Source organism: Coloeus monedula (genome assembly GCF_965178545.1).
Source record: "Coloeus monedula genome assembly, chromosome: 4".
NCBI classification, from domain to species: Eukaryota; Metazoa; Chordata; class Aves; order Passeriformes; family Corvidae; genus Coloeus; species Coloeus monedula.
The window spans coordinates 25,287,208-25,309,112 of record NC_138784.1 but is presented as its reverse complement, the minus strand read 5'-3'; the positions used below and the strand labels follow the sequence as shown (position 1 = coordinate 25,309,112).

The window sequence follows — 21,905 nt, the reverse complement described above, 5'->3', positions numbered from 1 at the left end:
TTTATCACAGAATGGCTTTTAAAGTACTGCTAAAACAGGCTGTAAGATCTGAAAACCTTGATCGATTAAATTGTTTGTCTTAATTATTTCCAGTCGCAACGAACGGCTTAGCAACATTCACTTAACGGTAATTCAGAACTCGGAGGGGGTGGGAGGATGGGAGGTGTTCTTGCTCTATGCCTTCAGCGCCCCGGTTTCGGCTGCCGACGCGAAAGAAAAAAACAGAAATTACATTATCATTGGAAATTATACTGAAATTACATTATAACCATTAGTAGAATGAAAAGTAACTGTGGTGGAACAGGTTTTAAAGGTAACGTTTTGTCCAAAATGTTGCAAAATAAACCCCAAACAAACACAAACTCCTGACCAGACTGCACTGGGGCACTCTGTAGCATTTTGCAACCAGTACTTCCAGGCAAAGGAGTGCTTTTCTGAAAGCCGTGATATAACTGGTGCAAGTACTGCTTAAACTTCGCTTTAGGTTAGTTGCTGGTGTGGGAAAAGCAGAAAGAAAGAAGAGAATAATCATGTGGAAATTATACTGATAATACCAAGTATAAATAGTCTTTATAAGAAGACTATTAGAGCTTGTGATCAAAATGCAGGTCAATTTGTTTTTGAGAACTCCTTTGGCATCCATTAACAAAGTTTATATATATATGTATTCTTGACCTTAGGGAGACGTATATTAAATAATGAGCTGTAAACATCCTGGACTAAGAAGTACAGAAGTTTATCGATAATTGAAATAATAATAACTGAAAGTTTGTTGTGACTACGGGGCTTCTTTCTTTCTTTTATTTTATCCTAACGTGGTCATTGGAGCACAGTTTCTTCCGCTTTCCAGTCTGACACCTCAGCGAGTGGATTCACATATGAGGAAAAGGAATACAAGCAGATCCTTGCCATCCAGAGAAATGTTCTGATATCCTTTTGTGTCTACTTTTTTCTAAAGGTCTTAATTTTGAGAAACTAATAAAATTTTACCTTAAATACTTTCCCTATTCTCTCTAAAACACAGACACAGAATATGAGAAAGGAAGAATTAAAAAGATAAAAACTTTTATTATTATTAGCAATAATTTTGTAATATAGTATAAACGCCTTGAATATTCAACAACTATACTATTAAAGTACCAAAACCTTGCTATAAACTGCTAGTTCTGCCTAATGATTATCCGAAGGGTCACCATTCCCTGACTGTGGACTTTGAGCTCCTAGACGGCTGCAGCAAGGGTAAGCACCCTGCTTGTTACGCAATCCATACCTGTGGACACAGTATGTTGTGTGCAAATGAACACTTGCAGACTAAACGACTGACATTAACACACTCTCATCGTATATTTGCCATTTCTACAGTAAGGTTTGGCCTGTCTCAGACTTTGCATGCAAACAGCACCCAGTGACATTCAGTCACAGCAGAGGAGCAACTGAGCACACTTGTGGGAGAATAGGTAGTTGCATATGTAGAAATAAGTCCCTGCTCTGATGTAAAAAGTTTCCTAGGAGACCTCAAAGTAAAAACCCTCAGTCTGTTGTTTGAAGCAGTGGTTGGGAAGCAAAAGCACGTTTCTGCATAGCAGATTGGTGAGCAAGGGAGCCTGGATACCTAAATGCCTGCTCATGATGTCCCTGTTTTCTCATGCCTCACCCAAGAAAGCGTTGGTCGCCTTGAAGAGGTGGCCTGAGGTCCTGCTTGTTCCACGATGACTGATAGCTACATGTGTGCTATGTCCACTGAGCGCCTTTGTGCTGGTAGAGGCCCAGAGGCACCCCCAGGACCTGGACATCTCATCGGCCGGACTGACGCAGCTGAATTGACGCTGAAACCAGGATTATCAGCTGGATCGACGCTGAAACCAGGACTGACATCCCATCAGCTGGATTGACACTGGAACCAGGACTGGTGATCCCATTTTCTCTTTTTCCCCTTTTTATATTTCTTTCTCTTTCCCCTGCGTCTCCCCCCCCGCCCTTTATTAGGTCAGGGACTAACATACCAATTTCCATGCCAACTGTGTAATTTACTAGTAAAACTTTCTGTTCGTTTGCGGGCCCTCGGACTTTCGTCGTTGCTTTCCACCACGAGCATTGACGAGTCTCGGGTGCTTCCTTCCCCTTAAAGGTGGGCCGTGGCAGGCACCTCGCGCTGAGGCACCTGCAGCGGGTGCCCGGGCAGAGGAGCCACGCCGGGCTCCTGCCGCAGCGCTGCTCCCGCCTCCCCGCTCTGCCGCTCGCCGCTTCCCCAGCCGCCGCCGCCGGCACGCGACCGCCGGGGGCCGCGCTGCTGTGGAAAACACCCGTAAATGCCACGGCTGGGCGGCGGCGGGCAGCGCTCCCTCACGGCGCTACCCCCGGCGGGAGGGAGGCGGCGCGGCCGGGGCCGGGGCCGGGGCGGGAACCGCCTGAGGCGCCGCTCCCGCCTCCTTCGCTCCCTCCCTCACCCCCCGCTCCCGCCCCCTCGCGCGCGCGCCGGGGAAAACGTTGCGCAGGTTCTAAAGCGGCGGCGGGGGCGCGGCCGCGCGCGAGGGGGCGTGTGAGGGGGAGCGGCGGGGAACGGGCGCCACCGGCACAGCCTCGGCCCGCCCGCCGCATGGAGCTGTCGGCCATCGGCGAGCAGGTGTTCGCCGTGGAGAGCATCCGCAAGAAGCGCGTGCGGAAGGTGGGCAGCGGCGGAGCGGAGCGGGGCGGGGCGGGGGGAGCGCACCGGGACACCCCCCGCCCCTCCCGCCGCGCACCGGGAGGGGGAGGCGTGGTGGGCGCGCGCGCGCGGCTGCCCGGTCCCTGTCGCTGTCCCCCGGTCCCCGTCCCCTCGCATCCGCGGTGGGGGCACCGGCACCTGCCCGAGGCTGGCGGGCGGGGGACACACGTGTTGCCCGTGAGTAGGGGGCGATTGTCGCTGCTGGGGTTCAGCCTGCCTGCAGGATGAGTGCTGGTGGTACCACACGGGAGAGCCCAAAGCGGAGAGGGTTTGGGAAGGCTCCCGTGACTCAGTTTCCCCAGCCGTGAAAGCGCTCCCGTCCCCGCAGAGTGTTGCAAGGATAAACCTGTAAGCATGCAGTGTGTAGAGATCATCCGGTGGAAAGTTCCTTATAGGGGAGTGTTTTCCAGCCTTGGGAAGCTGATGAGCCCCCCAAGAGGAAAATGAAACTGGTTCTCTGCCTCAAGTACCCTTGCTTTCCTTGCTCTGCTCTCCTGTAAAGGTGTCTGTGGCTGCAGCAGTGGTTCTTGCGAGAGTGGTCGTCCACAGGCACAAAGGCCTTTGCCATGCTTTGGGAAGTGCTTAACAAACCCCTCAGCATAATATTAAATACTTCGATAGTTGTTCACATTGCTTGTGGAGCCCTTGAATGCAGTTTCCAATCACTACACTTTTTTTTTTTTAAATCTTGTACTTAGAGCGAATAAAAAAAAAAAGCGTAGCTCTGAACTTCAGCTGTGAGCTGCTGATTGCTTGGGTCGACAGGATGACTGCCTGTGATGGATGGAACAGTGTTTGAGTAGAGCATGTAGCAAATGGAAAGGAACATGCCAGAGATGCTTCATAGGTTCTGAAATACTGTGTTTCTTCTCTCTGCTTTTAAAAAAAAATTCATCTGACATTTGCTCCTGGCATACATCTTCTTCCTGCATTTATGTGTGCTGACTTCTTGTAGGTTTGCCTGTGAATGTGTGAATGGTTCCGTCTTGCTCCCTGGTTGGCTTTTAGTGTTCTCCCTGCAAGCCTTCTGCAAAGCTGTGGTCCAAGGTGATGGTAGTACAAGCATGCTTAAATACCCCTGTGTGCCCATTTTTTGGAGAAAAAGGTATAGCAAATGTAGTTTAATGAGGAAGTGGCTATGTTTTGAAAATAAAGGGATGGGAAACAAGCTTTTTGGTTGCAGAGTTCAGTCCTGTTGATTGGTTGCATCTCGTACTGTAGCCCATATTTGGTTCCGTAGTTCACCTGTTTTCTTCTGCCTTTTTCCACCCTCAGGGTAAAGTAGAATACCTGGTGAAGTGGAAAGGATGGCCCCCAAAGTAAGTTGTGTTTACTTGCCTGTTTTTTTTTTAATATTCCATAATAGCTTGCATTCTGCTGTTGAGCATTTCATTCATAATGGGTAATGTCTTGTCCCTCATTTCAACAACAATAACAAAACCAAAGAGCCACAAACCAAATTGAAATCTGTTTGTGAATTTGCAGCTAAGGAATACAAACTGTGTGCCAGTCTATTCTGACTGGTTTTTGCCACCACTGAAATATTTCATTGAGATGCTTTCTAGATACAAATGTTTTTAAATTCATTGAGTTCAACAAAGAACCCAGATTCTTCTGAACTTGGAATGGCTCCTGCTTTTCTGAGTCAGCACCAAGAGGACCCCACTTTATTTTTAGAGCTGTCTGCTGCCTTTTAAAATAGAAAACATGTTGATGGTCTTGTCTTCCTCTCCTACTGCTTCCCCTCTGCAATTTACCAACGGAAAGGAGCAATGTTTCAGATTTATTGATTGTAGCCAAATGCAGGTGATCTTTGTCCCTTGAAAATTACCGCCATGCTTTCATTTCCTTGTCTGAAGCCTCCTGTTATTCTGAGGGCCTTTTCAGCTTTTGCTTTGGTTGCTACATTGCAAAAAGGAAGAAAAGTTTGGGGTTTTTTTCAGCATTGCTGTGCACTGTTTACAGACATTTTCTCTCATTAAAATGCAGCTGCTTCTGAAGAAGAGCCACTGCTCTGAGCTTAAGCAGTCTGTAAAATGCTTTGAGATTAAGAGGATTAGGTAACTGGAGAATATTACTATGTCACCTAGCAGTCTAGTACAACAGCCTCCTGGCTAACCCATATGGGGCCCTGTCTTTGCTTTTCTGTTTGTGCCTGTGTGTGTACATACACGATGTGCGTGGGGACAGCAGTGTTACACACGCAGTTGCTCTGCTGTTGCTAAGCAAAGGGAGCTGCTTGTTACAGGTTCATCCTCGCAGCCGCAAAGTGAGGCCAGCCAGGATGGTTCTGACTGGCTGTACCTGGTGTCCAAGAAGCTGAAATGTGTTCTTGGGTGCCTAATTGTTGTGCCTAATCCTTATGATTATAGGCCATGTGTGAAGATAAGCCGCTTCCCCTCCCTGGTGGGTGGGAGAAGGTGGCTTTATTCTTGAGTGTTCTGCTGTCAGAGTGTAACCTTGTGCACTTGTTGAGCACCACCTGCCATGTAGTGTGGGTCACTTCTTGGACTGCTTCAGCCTTTAATAGCCAAGTCTTACTTAATCACTGATAGAGGGTGGGGAATGTATTTGGAGCCTCTGAGGCCTCATCCCCTCTTGGCCAGAATACCGATGTTTATCCCATTCTCCTTTCAACAAATGCATTGAAGTCCTTCTCTTGTAAAGTCCCTTGCCAAGAAGGTGGGCTGAGGCATGGTGTAATGTTTCTTGGACAGAGAAGGCCTTATTCTTAACTGCTGCCTTTCTTTGTCCTGTGCCTTGAAACTCTGGGGGAGACAGAAACACTTTGGGGAATTTAAAGCACAGTTCTCCCGGGAGCAAGGTGATGTCAGGGTTCTCTTATTTTGATGTATGGCATGTCCAAGCATCTTCCCTCTTCCCCCAAACTACAAATCTGAAGACTGCTGGGTTTTTTTTCCTTCCTCCTGCCAGCCTCCACTGTAACTGTTCCCTCAGTGGTTTGAATTACTTAAACCCAAGGTGCTCAGAGCATTGAAGTCACTTCTCATTGCACTAGCAGTCTCTGTTCCTTGTTTCTAAACATACATATGCCCGTGATGGCATGCAGCACCACAAGCTGTTTGTATCTTTGTGTTGTTTCCTCATCCCACATCATTCCCTTCCGTAATTACCAACCTTGTTGCAATGCTCTTTGTAATCTCTGTACCTATTATCCCATCATTTCCAGTGAAAGTATAATGGAAGGGAATAAGGATAGGTCAGTAGTTTACTGCTTTCACATGAAATTCTTATTTCACTTTTTTCCCCCTCTTCTTAATAAAAAATTCTTATTCATGCCCTACACCTCAGATTTATGGATTGCACTGCTGGAGTCAGGGAATGGAGGAGTGACTATCTGATTCTAGCTACAAGCTTGTTTACAACTTGTGTTGGAGTTAAAAGGAGGGGGAAGAGGAGGAGTAGAGGGAGGGGGAAGGAAGATCATATGATCTGTGTTTTCCAGAGTGCCTGCTCTCTGCAGTTTGCTGCAGCCTGGGCTGTGTGTACCCATATATAAAGCTCTGTGTGCGCGCGCGCGTGGCAAACTCAACCATGGTTTTTTTATATGCAGTGTTTTGCCACTGCAGCGAAGCCAGAATCTGAACTGCAGAGAAAAAGGCAACACCCACCAGGGTGGTTTTTTTTAAGCAAATCCCTTTTCTTCTCTTGCCTATGAAAAGCAATCCAATGACTTTTTCCCCCCTTGTGGTGTTATTTTTCTTAAATTTGTAGGATGAGTGCCAGAATCCCTGCAGCTGGGAGGAAACCTTCCTCCTTTCAAACAGTATCTTGGCTTTGACAGCTCACAGTCAGGTTGCTGCAGGAGGCATGAGCAAAGGAGGGAGGGAGAGAGGGAGGGATCAGCTGGCTATGAAGATATGTCTGTTCTTAACTCTCTGATGTACAGTGCACCTTGAGATATCTGAATGTCCTATTTTTGTTTCTCTCTTTTGTAAAAGAATTGTATTTTCATTTCTAGACCCATCCTCCAGTAATGTTCCAGTATTGCAGTACCCTTCTCTCTAATGGGGAGACAAAAGGGAAAAGCATTCCCAAACCACCTCCCATGTATCTCATGTCCTCACATGCAACCTGTGCTTCATCCAGAAATGTAAACTTAATGCTTTCTTGCTGTTCAGAGGGACTGATACAATGCACCCTTGTGCACCTGCATGTGACTCCTCTCTGGTCCTCCTCCCCAGGGTCTGGGAGGAGCTCTGCTTTCAGGAAAGTTAGTGTTCTGAGGCATTTGAGGATTCAGATTTACTTTCCTGCCTTAGAGTTTGTATAGTGGAGACATGACACCCACCTTTTCTGGGCAAGCATGACCCCTAAGAAGTAAATATGCCCCAAGGACCACTTTGTGCTTCTTTCAGCTTCCACAGTGGGAGCGTTTTGGCTGCTTCTCCCTAGTATTAAGTGCAGCTGTGGTCTTTGGGAACCAGTTTTGGAGTTGCCTGCTAGGTGGGTTCAGCCCCTTCCTGAGCATCTGATTCCTGTCACAGCTGTCTGGCTGTCGAGGAGGGGAGTTGGGGCAGCGAATGACGCTGTTCCCAGGCTGCTTCGGGAGCATGAAGCCCGTTCGGAGCAGTGTGGGTGGCCCTGCCCACAGTGCAGTTGGGGTATTTGTGTCGATGAGCTCCGCTCGATAGGAACAACCTGTAGGGGGAGCCGAGCGGGAGGAGGAGGCGTTGGCAAGTGGCCATCAGCTTGCCCCAGGGCCCAGGTCCCAACATGTTTGGTTGAACGGCATCAGTGGAAAAAAACTACACTCTTAAATGAATCCTTTCAGCTTCAGTGATTAGAAGTAATTAATAATGCAGGTGAGAAAGCGTACTTACTCTTTGAGCACTCTAAATTAAGAGAGACCTATTTTTCAGAAAGATGTATCATTGTTCCATGGGGTTTGTTGGATTTGAGGGAGTGCCGCAGATGCGACCTGTTTAGGCATGGACTTAAAATCAGTTTGTGAGTGTCTGCACAGGCTTTGCACACAGTGTGGAGGGGGCCCTGGGGAGGAAAGTCTTCCCTGTTTTTGTACAAAGAGCTGCTTGATGCTTGGCCCTGCCTGTTTTGGGAAGCTGGGGAGGGAATGGCTGGGATTCCTCAGAGCTCTCGCAATGTTGTGGCAGGCCCCACCGACCCTTGTGAAGACAGTATCCAGGGCTGCAGCACACTGGTAGCAGGCCTGCAGAGAGAATGTTTCATTAAAATACTGTTTACTTTTTATTCCTTATGTTTTTCTTCAGATACAGCACATGGGAGCCAGAGGATCATATCTTGGACCCTCGCCTGGTAGTGGCTTATGAAGAAAAGTAAGGGCACGTGTTCTTTCTCTCCCTGGACGCAGCAAAAGAAATAGTGTCTTTATTTCATTGTATGCATAAAGTGCCCCTGTTGTCCCTACTTCAGTCAAAGATGAGATGTATAGCAATGAATCCCACTTGATTTTTGTACCCTGGTGTTGATTGAGATGGTCAAGACAGGTTTAAAGCAGCTTTGATTGGCATTGTTGAGGAAATGAGGCCAAGAACAGGCAGCATTGAGCCAGAGAACAATCAGATTCAGGTTTTGATCAGGTCTAGAGCTGGACTGGAGTGATGTGAGGTGGGAAGTTTCTCTAACCCATCCTTGATTAGCTGTATCAGAGAAATTTCCCTATTGCAAGGTTTTCACTCCTACAGGAAGCAATTCTGGGATGTTTTCCAAGCTTACACTGGTCACCATTGGGTTTTAGTGAAGGAAATTGAGGGAGCTATGCTGTAGAAGGTTGAAGTCCTAACTAGGTTTTATGCTGTGGTATTTAGTACTCAGTTTGATTCATATTCCTCTTTCACAGGGAAGAGAGAGACCGTGCATCAGGGTACAGGAAAAGAGGCCCCAAACCAAAGCGCCTCCTACTGCAGGTAGCCTTTTGCTCTTCTGTGTATTTCTAACTCCTTAGCTGCTGTGTTGCTCCTCTCAGTGAGGTGGAAACTGTTTGCTGTTGCATGGACAAAATTGGAGGTAACAAGTTAACAACATGAAATCAGTGTTTAAGCAGATAATTTTAACCTGTCAGCTGAAGAGGTAGCTAATATGTCTTTTAAAAAGCAAAACAAAACAACAGCTCTTTCTCTCTGAACTAGGATTTTATAAAGTATGGGCCTGGGTAGTTGCAGGTTACCTGGTGTGTGTGTTCTTTTAATTTCATGTTGAGCTTGGATTTTCCATCAAGTCAAAGGTAGCCCGTGGTTGGAAGTGGAGTTTCAGCATGCTTTCACTGTTGCCAAGCAAAGCAGCCAATCCTAAGAAGCAGATATTAGGAAGAGCTTAGAAGGCAGTTGAAGAGGAGAGAGAAATGGTGTTGTAGAAGCAGCATACCTTATCCTAGCTCATCTAGATGTTCAGAGACAGAACAAAGAATATTTTCCTGGTTCCCAGTGGGGAGCCCTGACTGCATGATCAGATGTCTGCTCTGACCCTTGCTGCGTTGGTGTCTTGGCAGCGGCTGTATGGCATGGACTTGAGGAGTGCCCACAAGGGAAAGGAGAAGCTCTGCTTCTCTCTTGCACGGAGGTTTGGAGGAGGAGACAGTAGCCTGCCAGGGGCCAAGACAGGGCAGGCAGAGTTTCCCGAGAAGACTGGGGGTGCAGTCCTGCCATTCTCTCTCCGGAAGCAACGCAAAAACCAGAAGTACCTACGACTGTCAAGGAAGAAGTTTCCCCGCATGGCGAGTCTGGAGAACCGAAACTGCAGACATGAATTCTTCCTGAGTGATGCCGTGGGCCTAGAGGCCAGGCAGAGCCCTGACGACTGGGAGGCCACGCAGCACACCAGCAAAGAAGGTAAGGCCGGTTACCCTTTGGCTGTGAAGTTCTGGGGCATGTGAAGGATGTTCTGCATCCTTCCTCCTTGATTACATCCTCCTGGGATTGTGGTTTAGGTCAGGTCTTCAGAGCAGCTCTTGCGGGCCCATATTATGTCCCTCTTGTTTGCAGGTTTCTTTCTTGTTTGAAGAGCACAGATTAATTGGTTTTTTTGCTCCTGTTGCCTGTCTGTAGTCTGACATCCCTAATGCCCCTCCCAGTGTTAGAAAACATGCAGAAGATACTGCAAGTTTTTCTCCTCTTAAGATTTTCTCCTGGCAGACGTGATACACAAGTGTGACAGAGATGAACTCTGCCTCTGTCCACATTATCCACACGTGTTCAGCCTGCTGCTTGGCTCAAAGGACTTTGGCTGGCAGTGGACGAGCTTGGACAGTGGCACTCCTCTCATAGTGCTGCTTTGAGAAGCATACAGGAATGCTGCTAGGAACTCACAGTGTACTCCCCTGCGCCTTCCTTCCCTTTCTTCTCCACACCCTTCTAAAGCCTCTTGCTATAGAGCTATGTGAGAGGAGGAGAGAGAGATGAAGTGAGGATGGTAACTCCTGCCTGATCCCACTGAGTAGGCAGCATGAGTGTAGGCATAGGAGATGTCCAAGCACATTTGGCATTTTGGGGAAGGATACCAGCATCTTGTGCAGGAGGGCTGTGGGATGTGTGTGTTGCTCTCAGTTACCAGGGAAACTCTAGCCCTGCATTATTAGAGCTTCTGAAGGCGTAGCTTTCTTGAGGAGTGGAAAACCAGGGCTTGTGCTGGTTGTAGTAGCTAAGGGAATCCTGTTACTCCTTGCTAGGAGTAGCTGTTAGCCAGGCTGGATTAGGTAGGATCTTAGGGGAAGGGCTGTGTTCTGGAAGTCAACGCTATTCCCTCCTTTCTGAGAGAGATTGGAATGATGCTCAGAATCCAGGGAGGCAGCAGTGGGAGTAGCAGAGAGGAACCCAGTGTTACATCCTGGCGGTGAGGAAATGTGTGGGGTTGTTCTCCCTGGAAGCGTGGGGCGCTAAAGCACTTGGGGATCAGAAGAGTGAGTGGCACTACAGAATTGTAAAACTGTTTTTGTTCTCCCCTTGACACATGGCCTGTGTGGAATCCCAGTTACTCTTAGGGGGAATTGGACTTTTTCCAGGGGGGGAAGTAGACACCTCAGGTGTTTGAGACAGAAGCCAGGAAATACACTCTTAAGGGGCTCTTGTTCTTTGCCCAGGTTGGGACAACAAGGCATGTAGTGGACAGGTAGAGTGACAGGGAGAGGGTGTGTTTTCTTCCTCTCTATTTACGTGGCAGTTGCTGGGAACTGTGGGGAAGTGAGCCTTTAGGTGGCTGAGGGGCTGATAATTATTCTTACAGTGAGAAAGTGCAGGGGTGCTTGGGTTTCTTGTATGGAGCTGTCTGGGAGAGAAGGAGGAATATGAGAAAGGAAGAGCAGCTTCTCCATGGAGCACTACTGAGGGATTTTTGAGAGAATCACACCCAGGCTGCATTGCAGGTGCAGTATGAGGCAGACCCTCCATTTTGGCTCCCTTTGACTCCCCTAGGAGTATCTAAAGAGTGTATATAAGAGATTTTAAGTTTTGCCTTTTTAGCAGGATAGGGCATTTAGAAGCAGGTGAGCTCAAACCAGGGTGAGTGTGCTTTGCTGTCACAAAACCAAGTTAGGGGCTGAGATGGGATGAAAGGTATTGGGGAATTGTGGACGGTTAGATGAACTTGGTTTTACAGGGTCTTTTGACCTCTGTGTAGGCTGCTCTGATACCACTGTGTATCTGGACACCTGATCCTCCATTTTCCCTTAGCCTCTGAGGGGAGGGCTTGCACATGTTCTTTCTTGCTCTGTACATGCAGATTCAGTACAGGCTGATTTCACCTACGGTTTGTCAGAAAGGAGACCCTTTTTCCATCCTTCCTTTCCCTCTCCCTTCTTTCTTCTCTGTTCCACTAACATGCTCTCATTTGCCTTTCTTTCTGCAGCAGATGTGGATGCCAGTCTCCCTTGGATCCCCACTGTGCCCCCCAGCGAAGTGACAGTGACAGACATCACAGCAAACTCCATTACCGTCACTTTCAGAGAAGCACAAGTGGCTGAGGGCTTCTTTCGAGACCGGAGCGCGCAGTTCTGAATCTCTGTTTGCAGTGCTCCCCAAAACCACTGCTTTTAGGGTGGGGCTATGGAAGGGTTACGTTACCCCTTAAGAGAAAAAAAAAATCCAAAATGTCTCCTCTTAAAATGTTTACAGAGACCTTTTTTTTTTTCCTCCTTTTTCCCCTTTCAGATACGCAAAAAAGGGCAGTGTAGGGGGTGTGTGTTTGTCACTGCTTTGTCCAGCTGAAAAACTGACGGCCCTTTCCCTGGCAAAGACTCCCCTCCTTGATGTGAAAGCAGCAGGCTGAACAATTCGCCTTTTATCCTGTCAAGTGGCGGCAGCTGCATTTGTGGGGAGAGGGCATGTGGAGGTGGAAAGAGAGCTGGATCTCTAGCCTGCCGCCTTGTTCTGCAATTGATATCCCTTGGATAAAGATACATCTCTGTACATTGCTCTTCCCACCTTCCTCCTCCCTCTCTTCCTGCAGCAGCGAGAGGCGATGGATCCTACCTGTGTAGATAACTCCAGCCTGTTAAGACTTTCTCTCCAGTGCTGTTTTCCCTGTGGCCTGCTGTCAGGACTTCAGAAACGTATTTGCCTGTCTGTGGTAAGTCAGTCTTTGCAACATGGGTCTGTATAGGCAGCAGAGCTTTCTCCCTTTGATCGTTGATCATGCGGAAAGACTGAAATGCATCTCTGAAATCCAAATTGGCAACATAAATTCAATTTGCCCTCATTAAAAGCTCGGAAAGCCAGCATAGTTGAGACATACCATTCTGTATATGCTAAACAGGATTTCCAGGCTTGGCTCTGCTGCATGAGGAATGTGTTATGGAAAGTGGGGTCTTCTTACCCTTTGCCAAATTCAGTATTAATAACAAATCCTGCCCTGAACCTGTGATAATAATTTGGTTGAAAACTGACTCCTCTCCCCTGGGAGGAGGGGCTAATAGGACAACTGAAGCATTGCCTGGCACCGCAGATATCCAAGATACTGGCACAGGCCCAGGACACGGGAATTGGACAGAACTGAGCTAGAAATGGACCTTGATTACCAGCAAATTCTGCTCTTGGATCCCATAGAGAGATCCAAGATAAACAACATGTGGGGAAGGCATGTATTAGATTTGAGGAGAGGAAAAATTCCTAATTCTTAGCAATGAGAATTCTTGGATTGTGCTGCCTGAATGATACTCTTGCATGACTCCAGTCTCCTCACAGTATCTGTGATCCTGTACTACTTTACTGATAGGAACTTCCCCTTGGAAGGCTTAAAAATCTTTGCCAAGGAAAGCAGTCTGCATTTCAATAGACCTGCCTGATCTTGCACTTAAAAATGCCTTGTGCTGGACTGCCTGTGACACTTTGAGATTTTTGAAGAATTGCTGTATTTTGAGTTGGTAGTTTAGCATAGCATCTGTTCTTGCACATGCATGTTCTCTTCCATTTTTAAAAGCAAATTTTATTTAAATAACTTAATTTTATAAATATAGACCTTTTCCAATGGAAAGCAAGAAGAGTAAGGTAGAGTCTAAAGTGGGAACTGCGGGACAGAGTGCTGCAGGGTAACATTGGCTACTGTCATGATTACTGTCCCCAAATACTGTGTTTCCTTACTCCACCCCACCTGAAGCATCTCTTATCTGCTGTATTTATTCGAAATGAAGCTATGAGCCTTGTTAGCTCTGAGATAAAGACACCTGTGGAAATCCTCAATGTGTTACTTTGAGGGACTCGGCTACTGGCCTGCAGAATTTGGGAGCTCTAGGGTTTCTGGTCCTCCAAACATCTACTTATTGTAAAGTGCTTGGATTGGAACTGTGGGTTTTTACTAGAAGCAGTTTTTACCTCGTTTAGGATATGGCAGCTCAGTGTAGATTTAGGATTTCTCCTTCCATCTCAGAGCTGTTTGAGCAGGCCTGTCTTTCATGCCGTCACAGCAGTTTCAGGATTGCTGGGAAGATCTTGAATTTCTGGATTGACCTTTTGTCTCTCAAAGAAGTAAGATGGGAGTTTTATTATGGAAAAATCTGAGAGGGTGAGAAATGGAAGCTGGGGGGAAATTATGTGGTGGGAGGAAGAGTGAGTGGGAAAGAAGCTTGCAATAGCTAGCAAGGCCAAGCTGATGAGGTAAGCATGCAGGCGCAGGATGTTTGTTGAACGTGGGTGTCCAGAGCGAAGCTCCTGTGTCTGGAGTTGCACCCTTTTTTGCAGGATGTGGGGTCAGACGGTGTTGTTACCATCACCCACACACCCCCTCTTCCTGACACCTGCCAAATATGCTGAATACCTACATGTCTCTTCTATTGTGAAAGTGGACATGCCACATGGCCCAGTCCACTCTTGCAGGTTGGAGCAGGTCAGGTAGTGATGGTTGCAGAAGTGTAGTGTTTTAGGTTATTTTAAAAAAATGTCTTGAACTGCAGCTCATCCTGCTCAATCTTCATGGCATTTATAGGATCTGGTTTCTTTATTCTAGTGCAGCAACTGCTGCCTTTGTCATGTCTTCATCTTAAATGTACAAATACACCAAAAAAAGCTTCCTATTTACTAAGTTCCTGCCTTTGGCTGACATTGGAAGCAATATCAATCCTGCAGCAGGAAAGAGCTTGTCCTAATAAACTAGATTTCCATCCTCTGCTTTTCTCTCCACTCACCAGCTGACACTTCTCAACACTTTGTTTTGGCACTTTCCTTTAAACATATTTTCTTTCTCTTGCAGTGGAGTTTTCAAAGACCTGTGGTGGTCTTTCAAATAGGATCCACCTACAGCTTCATATCTTAATCATTTTTTTGGATCAGGCTATCTAGTGTTCTGCTGGTGACTAATCATCTTGCTACATGAAGTGTGGAACAAAGTACCTGGCTGCCATGCTGCTTTGTGTCAATGAGGAGCTAACCATAATGGGGTTAAGACACAACAAGCTGCATGTGCGTGGGTTTGGGGGGGGGGGGTGTGAAGAGGAGTTTGTGGTAGGAAAGTAAGCAGTTACTTTGTTGGCGTGGACTTTTTTTTTTGACATTCGTGAATTCTTGTTTATCACAAAGATCTTTTCGAGAAGATTTTTCTCCTGATCTTTTTAAAGTGTGGCTCTGTTCCACATTATCTGCTGACATATCACTGTAAACTTCCTTGGTAGAGCTGGTCTTCAGGGACTTTAAAATTAGCTTTATTCCACCCCTGCAGGTGTAGAGAGGGTTTTACTAGTGATGGAAAGATAGGTTGTCTGGGTTTGTCTCTTCTCCCCAATATTGTCCATCTGCCAGTTCAACCCCAAACCTGACAGTTGAATTGGGACCTCCTGTGCTAACAAATCATGAAAATCAGATGCTGTGTTTGGATCTTTGTTAAGCATTCCGTTTGATTAGAAGAGCCAGAATAGCATCCAGCTGAAGCTGAGCTTAATAATTCTATTTGAAGCACAAGCCAAGAATAGAAATGGGCTAACTCTCCCATACCTTGTTTGGCTCCGTGGCTGTAAACAAGAAAAATAAACTTCAGCCAGTGGAAATTACTGAACTGTACACAAGAAGCAATGTTCTCGAAGAACTGCTCTAATAGTCATTCTTAGAACTGTTTCCATGTGAAAATTTACTAGCAGTGTTAGGGGACAGAAGTGTTTATTTCATAGATCTTGCAGTGAACTCACTGTATATGTGACAGAACTGAGGGGCTTCATGAGACTGGAAAGCCTTTATTGTTAACACTGTGTTTAAAAAAATATATGGAAAGGACTGCCTCTGTTCCCAGATGGTTATAAACTAGATGTTATTGCTGTGATATACAAGTGATGCCTTGGAACAACAAGTTTTAACACGTAAATAGTGGCATTAAGTAGCCTCCTGCATGCTCCTTATTGTCTTGAATTTGCTTGGGGGCCCTTCTGCTTGTGAAGTCAGACTAAGGTGATTCTTTTCTTTTTTTCTTTATTTTTTTTTCAAGCAAGACCAGGATATTATTGTGAGAACACCCAAAAGCAGTTCCATTTGCCAAAATAAGCCCAAATTTGTTAGTGAATTGACTCTTGTTTATGTCAGAGCTCAGACATAGAGAAGCTTATTGAGAAATGAATGGCTTTGTTATTAGTGTTGTGAAACTGTCCAGAATTGTTCTTCTGGTGTTTTGTGACTGGATGTATAAAACTGTTTGTTCACCTCACAGGGGGCCAGCCCTTGGCCCCAGTACTGTTTCATGCTGTATGCCAGCTAGTGCTGCTTGATGGTTTCACTGGAATAGAGAAGGGAGGCCTCACACAGGTCAAAAAATAGGCAGGGTAGCTCAGGCAAGACCCTCCGTGGTAGCCACTACAGAGGCTGGGGTGTGGAACACAGTGGGGGCTGTTAGCCACATCTGTGTATTGAGCACAGCAAAGTCTACCACCACCTCTCCACCTCTTCCTCTCCTCCAGCTTTGAGCTTTTGTTTTAAGAAGCAGGGAAAGTAAAAACCTCATTTTCTAAAGCTAATTGGTATCTACCCATGTTCTGTCCCTCCCTGGTTTACTTGCAGCCTAGGAAGAAGAGGGCAGTGGGCCTTTCTGGGAAAGTAATAGGGACAAATGCACGTCAGGGAAGGGAGGGACAGAGTTGCCTCGGAGCTGCTCTCACTAGGTGGTTGAGGAGGGGCCTTTGAGTGAGCTGGCAGTTGAGAGAGAAGGTGTGTTCTAAACAAAGAACTTGTAGTGAAACCGATCCCTTGCATCTGTGAGTGGAGTTGTGAATGGGCCCTGCAGAGAGGTGAGTGCTGCATTTATGTATCAGTCTTCTGCCATTTGGGAATGCAAGGGAGGTGTGTACGTTGACAACTTGCACAGGGTAATTTCTACATGAAAATGTATAGCATTGGAACACGTTGCTTTTGTTGCCATGCCTGTTGTAAAGGTTTTCCCCAAGGGCATGATAAACTTGTTTTGAGATAATAGTTTATGATCAACAGGCCACGTTGTCCTGTGCCTGAACTTACTGTCCTCACAGAGAAAGTGTGAGCTTCTGGGTGTCAAACCACCTGGATTCCACGCAGGAAGCTGGTTAGGATAGGAAGGCTTATAAAACAGCCCCAGGACAATTGGAAGGCGAGAGAAGCAATCACTTAAAATGGAATTCAAACCCTTCAAATCCTTTCCTGTAACTAGCACTTGCTGTAGAGATGACCCCTTTTTCTCTTCCACCTTTCTCTTCCCCCTTAACTGCTTGAAGTATGGTGGCTGTGCAGGGAGCAGGCAGGCAGATGATGCTAATTAACTGGGAGTGGCAGAGGCCTAGGGCTCCATGGGAGCATTTGGGGCTGCAGTGGATTGCTACAAAGTTGGGATGGAGTAGACGGCTTGCTGCTGAGATTGCCTTACCTGCTGTGGGCTGCCCTGTAATAATGCTAGGGGTTCTTCTCCGAGAGCACCAGTTGGATGTTGAAAGGGAGAACTCCTAAGGCTGTTCGGAACCTCCATCACAGCTTATCTCATTACTGGGGTAGCAAAGTTTTGGCTGGGAGGGGTATTTTGGAGGAGGAGGAGGTGGAAAACCTTTTTTTATTATTATTGTTGTTTTTTAACCAGAAAATGTAGTGTCAGCACAAAGAAGCTTTTTGCAAATCTGTCAAAATGTTAAGCAGCTTTTTTTTTTGCTTTTAAATCTGAAGTATGTTTTGAAGCACTTTGGAAATACAAAGCACTAGGAGTGCTAAGTACTCCTTATCATCTGTCTAAAAGTGGCATTTGAAAAGCAAAAGATGTATCTGTTTCAGGCCGCTGGCTACTCCTTATCATTTTTCCAGAGCTGCCACCCAGCCCTTTGCCTCCCTCCCATGGCTGGAGATGGGGAGTGTACTCCACCATGCCAGGAGCAGAGGGCTCCCTAAGAGAAAAGAGGAGACCTGCTAAATCCCTCGCTTGCCTTTGGGGCGCCGGTTGGCTTCCTCCCTCCCCTCCTCCTTTGACTTGAGGAAAGGGAAAAATGAAGTTGAGTTTCAGTTTGAGTGGTCCTAGTCTGGAACTATGACCGTTTCTTCCAGCTCCGGAGACATCTTTATAGAGTTTCCTGTCTTACAAATTGCACCTTATTAGCTTAATTGAGGAACGAGGAGATGTCTGTCCTTCTGCAGGGAGTGGGGAGAGGAAGGGAGGGTGAACCAGGAGCTGTCTTCAGTAGCTACTGGATTTTTCCAGAGGCCATTTCCTCACCTCATCTCCAGGAGAACAGCAACAAAAGAACTAAAATACTTTAGATGAAGCTTTTGTTCTGTGTATCTCAAGAACCTTTTGAGCAGGCTAAGGGGAGAGAGCCCTTTTCCCTCACCTAGTCAGCTCCACAGCGTGGGGTTCAACATCCCAGTTCTCTCGTTGGGTTTTAAGCACCGATCTTTTCCCTCAGTGTACGCACATCGTTAGAACTCTTTCGCACACTGGCTTATCTAATTTGGTGTGCTCCCTTTCTGTTGCAGGGGGAAGATGGGGGACAATGGGGTCGGTTAGAGGGAAGGGTCCCTGATTATTTTTGTTCCTGTCTCTTCAGTTGTTGCTGTTGTTCCCGTCAGCACGCTAGAGTATTGGAGTCTTTGCACACAGAAAGCTTCCTTTTGCACAGAATGAGCTTCTAGCTTTTGTACAGACTAACTGAATGTATTTGGGGAGGGGGGGAAATAGGGAGTAAACCAATTCCAAACAAACCAATCAGAGTATAATGCCTTTTCTGAGCGAGTATGTGCTGTAAAAGGAGATTGTAATAGCAAAGGGAGGGCAGGCTCAAGTATAATTTGACACAAAGTGTGGTTTTATTTTTGTACTGATATGGATAAGAGACTGTACAGCATCTATTTATTTAGATGATTTATGTGGTAAATGTTGCAAACAAAATTATTAAAATATTAAATATGAGAACTGACATTTACCTCATGGTGTGTTTGTGTGGTCATTTACCCCCTTCCCTTGCTTTAATTCTACAGCTGAATTATTTTCCAACAGTCACTTCTATTGGTGTATAAACATTCAGTGCAGCTGGAGAAAGAATGGAAAATGTGCATGCGTGCGTGAGGAAGATCAGTAAAGAAGGATCGATGAAGAATGGAGCCTGCAAAAGGCTGTTTCTGACATTACTTTGATTGGAGAAGGTCAAGTTTTTATTAATTTTTAACCCACTGGGTAAGTTAGAGCTGTACAGGGGTGACCTGGGATGACTGGTCTTGGATGGATTACAATTTGAAGAGGAGAATACCAACGGCAGGGTGGCTGCAGCTCTGGGTTTAGGGAGTTCTCTACATCCTTGCACAAGGCTGCAGTGCCAGGACAGCTCTGCCCCAGTACCAGGAGAGTGCTGGTGTGCCCCCATATCCTGCATTTTATGGCAATGCAGAAAGTCTGAGATGAGGCCTGGGCTGCCAGGCATGCTCAGCAGGAAAGCAGCTCTCCTCCAAGCCAAAGCCTCCGATGGGTTGGCCAGCAAGGCTTCTGGGGACCTCTTCAGGAGCACAGATGCTCCTGGGTACAGTTTGGCCCCTGGTTCACCCCATGGCTTAGCCAAGGAGCCTGAGTCCTGGAACTGCTGATACTCCATGGAGAAAATCCCAAGTGTCATTTAGTTCACTTGGGTGGCTGGCTTGCTCCCTCGAGGTGTGTCCCACTCCATCCCCTGTGGAGGGGGAGGCCAGCTGTTTATTGAGGTACCTGGGCAAGAGAATGGGGCTGTCTGAGATGCCTCTAGTACATGTAATGTGGGGGTGAGCCCTGCACCTGAACGCAGCTATGGCATCAATCACAAAAGCATGTGGAGCAAAAGCAGAGGGGGATGGGTTGTATTGCCTGAGTCAGTCATGGCTCAAGGCAGCGTGGTTAGGTCTTGCCTGTGTAACCAAAGTGCTGTCAGCATGCTTTGCCTTGAGGCAGGGAAGCTGGAATTGAATGATGGCATCAGAGCAGGACTCCAGCCAGCCACTTATTTTCTGGCAGCAGCTAGCAAGTCAGGTGAAGTTGTAAGAAACTGCAGTGCAGAGTTACGGGAAAGCCTGCTCTGGAGATTGTGTCTTCCTACCTCTGCCAATGCTGCAGAGGCTGGCTGGTGCTAGAAACAGCTTGTCCTTTTGCATGCATGTGTTGGCTAGATTAAAGGTTAATCTGGGCAGTCCTCCTTTTTTTTAATAAGCTGTTGCTATGCCGCCCCTCTGATCCGTGCAGTGCAGCCGACTTGCCTTGCAAAGCTCTCCCCATCGGATGCCTGAGAATAAGGGCACTTGGTGAAAGGGGAAACCACACGATTGGAGCAGTTCAGTGTTCTCCGAGAAGCACAGAGTGACATGCAGCTTCTGTGACCCCTGCGATGGCAGTCACTTCCTGTCTGTTCAGTGCCACACAGCCTCCCTGCTCTTGCTCCTTCTCTTCGCACGATTTTGCTTGCCAAGCAACTGTTTTTGAATCAAGAATGCAAGAAATCTGGGGGACTTGTGTAATCATCCTGATCCAGTGGCAGCCTGGGCAGCTGGGCCTGCTTTGGGAACTCTTAGACAGGCCCCAGGGATATCATAGCATCCCACTGGTGTAGGCACAGCACAAACCCCATGGGCCTTTTCTCTCTGCTACATCAAAAAGTCAGTGGGCTGGAGGGCTGGTTGTTCTGGCCACTGCTTGGGTCATGCTGAGCGACCCACACCTGGTGCGCAGGAAGTTACGCAGTCAGCTCCGAGGGACCTGCCTTTGCTTGTGTGTGTTTCAGAGCTGCAGCAGGGAAATCCCAGCACACGTTGACCTGGATGCCCGTAGTGCCAAGGGTTTGCTTGGAAATGTACACTGCATTGGCTTGAGGGGGTGGGCTGTGTGCAGCTGTTTCTAGTGTAGGTGAGGGAGTGACCATTTGCTTTCCAAAATCTGCTTCTCCTGACAGTGACCTCACTGGAGCAAAGAGCAGCCGAGTCTGTTGATGAACCCTTGGAGCTGTTCTCCTGGGGATAAGTGCTGCTAATCCAGCCAGGTCCAAAAAAATGAGCTTGAGGCAGCCACTGACTTTGAGCAGGTGATTTTCCCATTCTCAAGTGCCATTTCAAAAACACATAGAAATGTTCTCGCACCTGCTGCTGTTCCCCTGTGCCCGTCCACCACTGGCCAGGGGTTTTGATGTTAAAGATCTCGTTGCTCTCCCAAAGCTTATTGCTTCCAGGCACTGAATTCCTGGTGCTAGTAAGAAGTGCTACAGTGTATCCTTCGGCATCAGGGTCTTGCAGGCAGCGAGTTGCCAGAAAAATACTTTATTTCAGTGTCTGTAGTGAACAATAGCTGTTCCGGGAGGGCTGTGCTCCCAGGTGGGTTGTTTTTTTTAAGTTTTTTACTGGAATTTTGAATGAAGCAAAGGAAGTGCCAAACAATGCCCTGAACAGCTGGATATTCTGCTACTATTTTGCTTTGTGAGAGTAAAAGTTACATGAAAGTGTTAGGCGGTACCTGTGCAACGGCAGCTCGCAGTCATTTGAGCAGTCACTGTGGCTGGAAAGAACATTCTGCTGACAGGTGGAAGGAGAAAATAACTAGAGAGAGCACATGGAGCTCCCTGAAAAGCTGCTGCCCCTTCTGGTCCATGGAACAGGGTGCCTTGTGCTCTTGTCCTGAGGTGGGGTGTGCTGTTCATGACCCACACATCTGTTTTGGGACAAGGCCACCAGTCTTGGCTGCTGCACATGTGTTTGTGTAGCCATGTAAAGACTTTTCCCCCTTTTGATTTAAGGGTGCCTGCTTTTGAGGGTGGATGATATTGCTGGTTGAAAGTTCAGTTACTTGACACTCAGATACAAATGTAAAAGCAGTTGTTTAGAAAGAGTGAACAGTAACAAACAATTTAAACGTGGATGGTGTTAATGAACACTTAATGTGCAAAGTTTAAAAAGTGAGAAGCAAAATGCAGTGGGTGTGATGGACTTGTTCTTTTAAAGTCACCTTCAAGCATGTGAAGAACTGAGATTAAAAAAATGTGGTGTCTAGAGAAAAGGGGCTGTCCAGAAGGACTTGACCCAGTCTAGGTGAGAGTCTTGGGCTTTTTGTTCTTGCCTGTCCTGTGATGCCAAACACCTGAGAAAGGCCCTCAGAGCCTATTCTCGAAGTGAGGGATATGACCTAAATGCAGAATTATCAGTGATGAAGCACGTTGTGGTTCAGTCCCTGACCACAGAAACATCTCCTTCTCCGAATTGTTCACATGTCCTGAACCAGGGTCTGTGTGATTGTCTCCATCAGCATTCAACAACCTCTCCATTAACCCCCCTTCAAATGGGGATAT

At 46.9% G+C, this 21,905-nt stretch overlaps 1 protein-coding gene across 2 annotated transcripts; it reads left to right on the top strand.

The window, feature by feature from the left end:
- The first annotated feature begins 2,460 nt into the window (after positions 1 to 2,460).
- Positions 2,461 to 18,539, top strand: CBX7 (chromobox 7). 2 transcript variants are annotated; one of them, XM_082280259.1, is made up of 6 exons: positions 2,461 to 2,665; positions 3,980 to 4,023; positions 7,957 to 8,022; positions 8,547 to 8,613; positions 9,195 to 9,534; positions 11,546 to 18,539. In XM_082280259.1, the coding sequence occupies exons 1-6, from the start codon at positions 2,597 to 2,599 to the stop codon at positions 11,692 to 11,694; spliced, it is 735 nt and encodes a 244-aa protein (XP_082136385.1). In that variant the 5' UTR covers positions 2,461 to 2,596; the 3' UTR covers positions 11,695 to 18,539. The 2 variants fall into 2 exon arrangements, with proteins under 2 accessions (XP_082136385.1, XP_082136386.1); XM_082280260.1 differs by having other exon boundaries at positions 2,462 to 2,665; positions 11,549 to 18,539.
- The last annotated feature ends 3,366 nt before the right edge of the window (positions 18,540 to 21,905 follow it).

What these genes read in the sequence shown, in the direction of transcription:
- CBX7 (XM_082280259.1), top strand. Translation starts at nt 2,597, where the DNA reads ATGGAGCTGTCGGCCATCGGCGAGCAGGTGTTCGCCGTGGAGAGCATC. An exon ending in TGGAAAGGATGGCCCCCAAA is followed by an intron (nt 4,024 to 7,956) that starts GTAAGTTGTGTT and finishes GTTTTTCTTCAG; the next exon opens with ATACAGCACATGGGAGCCAG. An exon ending in GTAGTGGCTTATGAAGAAAA is followed by an intron (nt 8,023 to 8,546) that starts GTAAGGGCACGT and finishes CCTCTTTCACAG; the next exon opens with GGAAGAGAGAGACCGTGCAT.